Source organism: Bidens hawaiensis, unplaced genomic scaffold, assembly GCF_021521415.1.
Source record: "Bidens hawaiensis isolate Kalapana, Puna unplaced genomic scaffold, B.hawaiensis_p1.1 tig00013007_1, whole genome shotgun sequence".
Lineage (NCBI taxonomy): Eukaryota > Viridiplantae > Streptophyta > Magnoliopsida > Asterales > Asteraceae > Bidens > Bidens hawaiensis.
In genome coordinates, this window is record NW_027492093.1 from 563,256 (window position 1) to 568,585 (window position 5,330).

Sequence of the window (5,330 nt, forward strand, 5' to 3'; positions counted from 1 at the left end):
TCTCTCATTCTTTTTTTTTTTCCTTTTTGTCATTAGAGACCATAAATCGTCGTAACTGTAATCTGAATCTAGGTTTGGGTACCAATTTCCAGCCATGTTTTTAAAAAAAGGTTTGGAAGATGGGGTGATTTTGGGTTTTGGGTGTGGTATGTGATATTGGTTTTGGGTGGTATGTGATATTGGTTTTATAGAGAAAAAAATTTTTTTTTTTAATAAACAAAGAGCCCAACGGCTCTATTTACGCATTCCCAGGCCACTTCACGCGTTCTCCCAGCCGCTACCCCTCTTGCGCCCGCCTGGAAATCCGCGCTCGCGCCCCTCTCGCGCCTCTCTCGCGCCTCGGTGGTGTGGTGCTCGCGCCTCACGCGCCCTTTCTCGCGCTCCACACCCCTCAGCCTAATCATATTTTCTAAAAATAAGAAAAAAGTTATGATTTAAATGACAAATAATTAAGATTGGTAATCATATTTTCCAAAAATTTAGATCCTCTGCTTCAATAGCTGTTTCCACATGTCACCGGAATTTCGCTCACCAAATCTTTCAAAAAAATGTTTCGGCCACTTCTCCCCATAACCCATGCAACATTTATCCCTAAAAAATGAATACCTTCATTTCTATTAAACCTATGTAATACACGTGTTTTTAACATAGTAAATTAATTATTAATAAATAATAATCAAGTCAAAGCAAAATAAAAAAAATCTATTAAACCATGTTTAAGCTTAAAAAACCACTCACAACCCAAATCTAAACCCAAGCTTTAACAGGGATTGAGCTTGACTGACTAGCTGAGTGGCTGACTCAACAAACACAAGTCAACCTAGTTAAAAACAAAACAAAACAAAACCAAACTAAAACCATTTCTCTTTCTTGTTCCGTTACACTTCTTCCAGCAAAGACAGAACACAGTCCAGCAAATAAAAGGTACTCCGCCAGTTCTTAATAATAATAATAATAATTTAGGCTTTTTAACTCCATCTTCTTGTCTTCTTATTCACTCCCTATCGAATCCAATCACTCAACAGTCAACAGATCAATCACTATGAGCAGCAATCAAGAAGAAGGTCAATTCAACATGTCCGATCTCACCTCCACTCTCCCTACTTCCACCACTGGTACTTGTTGCTTCCATCTTATCAATATGGCGTTTACATGCGTTGGTTTTGAATATTTGATCTGAATTTTAATTGTTTTGTAGGTCTAAGTGCTGAGGATCGTGCTGGTCTTGTTAATGTCTTGAAGGTTGATTTGATTGATTTAGTTGGCTTTGTTTTCGGGTTTCGGTTTTCGGTTAATGTTTTGATTTGGGTTTGTGTGCAGAGTAAGCTTAATGATTTGACTGGGCAGCATCCGGATTTCTTGGACACGCTTTCGGCTAATGTTCGGCAACGTGTCGGTGTTCTCAAGGAACTTCAGGTCTTGAATTTTGTTTATGTGTTTATCGTGCCGTGTTTATTCGAGTGATTTCAATATAAGTCATGTGTTTTCCCTTTTGAGGCTCCATTAGGGAATTGTGTTGAGTGATAGTAGGGCTGTTTGCGACGCCTTGATTGTGCTTGGCTTGTTTACAAACTGAACCTAGCCGACCGGCTCATTTACAAACTGAGCCAAAATCGAGCGAGCATTTTTAGAGAGCGGCATCGAATGAGTTTTCGAGCATTACTTATTTCCCTTTTTCCCTTTAAGTTTTGTATAAGAAACAAGTTTGGAGTTGAGTATAATGCACAAGAAAATTAATTAGTAGCTTTTAGACAAACTTGTATTAATATAAAGAAGTTTGAAATTGGAGTAACGTAGATAAAAAAAAGAATTCGGTATCCTGAAAACTTGAAGCGAGCAAATGAAACTAACAGAGTGAGGGAAATTTTAAAAGGACTTAAAAAATTTATATACATGTGTGTGTGTGTTTGCGTGTAATATATATAATTCGAGTAACACTAACCGAACCGAGCGCACATTTGCTCGTGCTTGGCTTGCTTTAAAACCGAATCGAATGAGCATTTTCTGAGCATTTTTTTGAGCGTGCGTTGAGCGGTTTGGACAGCCCTAAGTGCTAGTAGACAAACTTTTGCAAATGAATTTCAGAAATGAAAACAAGTTTAATTTTATGATCAATGCACCGAAATAGAAAATTTGTTTCTAACACTTTGTTCATACAGAGTCAACATGATGAGCTGGAGGCCAAGTATCTTGAAGAGAAAGCAGCACTGGAAGCAAAATACTTAAAGCTGTACGAGCCACTGTATGCTAAGGTATCCATAATCTTCATACCTACTGACACTAAACACATAACCGACGCAAATTTCTATACATCCAATGATTATTAATTTGTAATTCTTGGTATAAAGTTTTAGGCATATTCACAATAGAGTTTAATCTAATTAGTATCAATAACGGTTTCTTTATCTGGTTGATTATTCATCTTTATGCTTGTAATCACTTGCAGAGATATGCAATAGTAAACGGTCTGACTGAAGTTGACGGAGTATCGAGTGATAATACAGCGGATAAGGAAAATAACGAGTCAACAAGAGGTACGTTTTTCCAATTACAAGCTTTCCCCTTTACTTCTGTTTTGATAAGTATATAAGCTTGAATGCACTTATGTTATATATAAAGGTGTTCCGAATTTCTGGCTTACTGCAATGAAGTCCAATGAAGTGCTAGCTGATGAGGTGATTGAATAACATACAATCGTTTTCACGCACACAAATATATATATATATTTATTATCGGTTAAATTATTCTTTTCTTGATTTAGATTTCCGAGTCTGATGAAGGAGCTCTTCAGTATCTCAAAGATATTAAGTGGTGTAGAATTGATGGTGCCAAAGGATTCAAGCTTGAACTATATTTTAATCCTAATCCTTACTTTAAGAACTCCGTGCTAACGAAAACATATGAGATGATTAATGAAGAGGAACATATTTTAGAGAAAGCAATAGGGTATATAGTGTGTTAATTTTTAAAATTCCTTTTCTTTTTTGAAAATTTATATTTAAGTTCATGTTTTGTTAATCATGGATTTTGTAGGACGGAGATTGAATGGTTTCCGGGGAAGAATTTGACACAAAAGGTATTGAGAAAGAAACCTAAGAAGGGGTCAAGAAGCATTAAGCCACCGATTACTAAAACAGAAATCTGTGAAAGCTTTTTTAATTTCTTTAACCCGCCGCAAATCCCTGATGATGAAGAAGAAATTGATGAGGATACGGTAAATTTTGCATTGCTTAATTTCTTAATCATCACAGATCATTATTAATTACTTACTATGCTTCTTGTCCATGATGTGTAACAGGCTGAACTGCTTCAGAATCAAATGGAACATGATTATGACATTGGGTATGTATTTTTGTTTGTGTAGTTTCATAATTAAAAGAATTTGAAGCAACAGTTTCTTAAATTCCACACGTTCTATTTCAGGTCAACCATTCGAGACAAAATCATTCCTCATGCTGTCTCTTGGTTTACTGGTGAGGCTGCCCAGAACGATGAATATGAAATTGAAGATGATGACGATGAAGACGCCGACGCCGACGGTGAAGCTGATGACGATGAAGATGACAACGAAGACGATGTGGATGTAAACAGTAAAAAGAAGGTAATCATTCACTCGTTAAATGTTTTCAGTTTTTGCAATTTACATACACGTTAACGCTATTGCTCATACGTCTATCCTTTTGTAAATGCAGTGAAGAATCTGAGTGGAAAAACCAAGTTTAAATCAGCATCCAGCTCGGACTTGGGTTCTTGATGTGTGTATGTATTTGATGTCTGATATTGCAGTGAGTCATGAGTGACATGTGTGCAATTGTCAATTTTTGCTCCAGTTTCTTGTTTGATTCAGCACATGCCTATTCATTATTGTGTACATTTTTTTTCTTCAGATATATTCTTGTGTGTATAATGGATGTGGTTATAAGTATGTCCGTGCACATCAATATCGTGTATGCATTTCTCTTATTTAGTTAAACATTTAAACAAGTTAAAATATATTGATTACTGTCATTGGTCTGATATTGAATTATTTTGTTCATTGCATTGCGGTATGCACCTGTGAAACTTATTATTTTAGTTCAACTGTTTCATTGCATATTTTAGGCTGACCAGCGTGGAATATGTATGAGAACCGTTAACTTCAGATGAAGTTTTCTTGGTTTGAAAATTAGCCTGCAGTGTTGAATGCCCAGTTATATCATGATTTTAGACGCGACGTTTTATTCTACTTGGTGTAAACTTTTAGAAAGATTAGTTAGTAAAGTTCGGCAGCTAGGGGCATCCTTTAGAGGTGCACAAACCAGAGTTTTTCTGGAACTGCTTCGGGCTTGGTCAACAAAGTCAAGAACCGGGTCGGGTAGGATTCTGGGTATAGTGGGTTTCTGACCGGTTTTATCGGGTTTTGGCCGGATCGAGTCCGGGTTTTGACCGAGTAAAGGTAGAACCAGTTCCTATAGGTCTGGTTTGGTTCCAGGTACGGTTTTTCCAAGGAACTGAAACCTGGTACCGATACACCAGGTCGGGTCAAGAGCCGGATTTTATGCCCAAGTCTAGCGTCTGGGATGGAACAAAGTCCCCAGTAGCCAAAAACGTCCCGAACACAGTCAATGGCAGGATATAAATTGGTCAATATCCAGCACATCAAAATTTGGCGTGCACTACATGAAATTCTACATTCATGTTAAGGTTTTTAATTAATATAGAGATGTATAATCACTACAAAAGTTTGATTCATTTCAACAATAAATCTTTATTAGCTGGAAGTTACTTTATAAGCAATTCATCATTTTTGATTCTTTCATTTGTCTTTTGGGTTGAATAAATATTTATTTATTTTTAAAAATAATGCCAAACCAGACAAGTAAAATTAGCTTTACAGTTGATATTTCAACACACACAATTAGGAACATGGTTTTGGTTTTATGTCTGTTACATAGAACGCCAAATGGTGTCACCTAACACTCACATGCTTCAAGTAACATGATTCCTTAGATCACACCTTATCAAGTTTTTGTCAAACACAAAGAATATATGTTCGACATCGATTCAAACAAAAAAACAATTAAGCAAATTGACCGCAGATTCCTGTTGCTGCTGATGTTCAAAGTGGAACATTTCCATTCCACCTCTGTAGTGTAAGGGTCTGTTCGTTTCAAGGATTTGGAAATGAATGGGATTTTAAATCCCATGAATTGATATGTTCGTTTCATTAAAAGAAATAATGGGAATGGAAACTAAATCCCATCAAATCTCACATTTCATAGGATTTAAAAATCCCACCTATTTTTAAGGATTGTTATGGAAAATAAAGGATTTTCTTATTAACAATAAAA

General features: G+C 36.2%; 1 protein-coding gene across 1 annotated transcript; it reads left to right on the forward strand.

Annotated features, from left to right (window-relative positions):
* Positions 1 to 971: 971 nt before the first annotated feature.
* On the forward strand, positions 972 to 3,920 carry LOC143542978 (nucleosome assembly protein 1;1-like). Its single transcript, XM_077035420.1, has 11 exons — positions 972 to 1,115; positions 1,199 to 1,242; positions 1,321 to 1,416; positions 2,160 to 2,252; positions 2,447 to 2,534; positions 2,620 to 2,675; positions 2,762 to 2,946; positions 3,034 to 3,214; positions 3,299 to 3,342; positions 3,424 to 3,601; positions 3,693 to 3,920. Exons 1-11 carry the CDS (start codon positions 1,043 to 1,045, stop codon positions 3,693 to 3,695), a joined length of 1,041 nt encoding a protein of 346 aa, XP_076891535.1. The 5' UTR covers positions 972 to 1,042; the 3' UTR covers positions 3,696 to 3,920.
* The last annotated feature ends 1,410 nt before the right edge of the window (positions 3,921 to 5,330 follow it).

Bases quoted from the DNA above. Each gene is read 5' to 3' on its own strand.
- LOC143542978 (XM_077035420.1), top strand. From the start codon at position 1,043: ATGAGCAGCAATCAAGAAGAAGGTCAATTCAACATGTCCGATCTCACC. The intron at 1,417-2,159 runs GTCTTGAATTTT...TTGTTCATACAG, and splicing joins GTGTTCTCAAGGAACTTCAG to AGTCAACATGATGAGCTGGA. The intron at 3,343-3,423 runs GTATGTATTTTT...GTTCTATTTCAG, and splicing joins GAACATGATTATGACATTGG to GTCAACCATTCGAGACAAAA.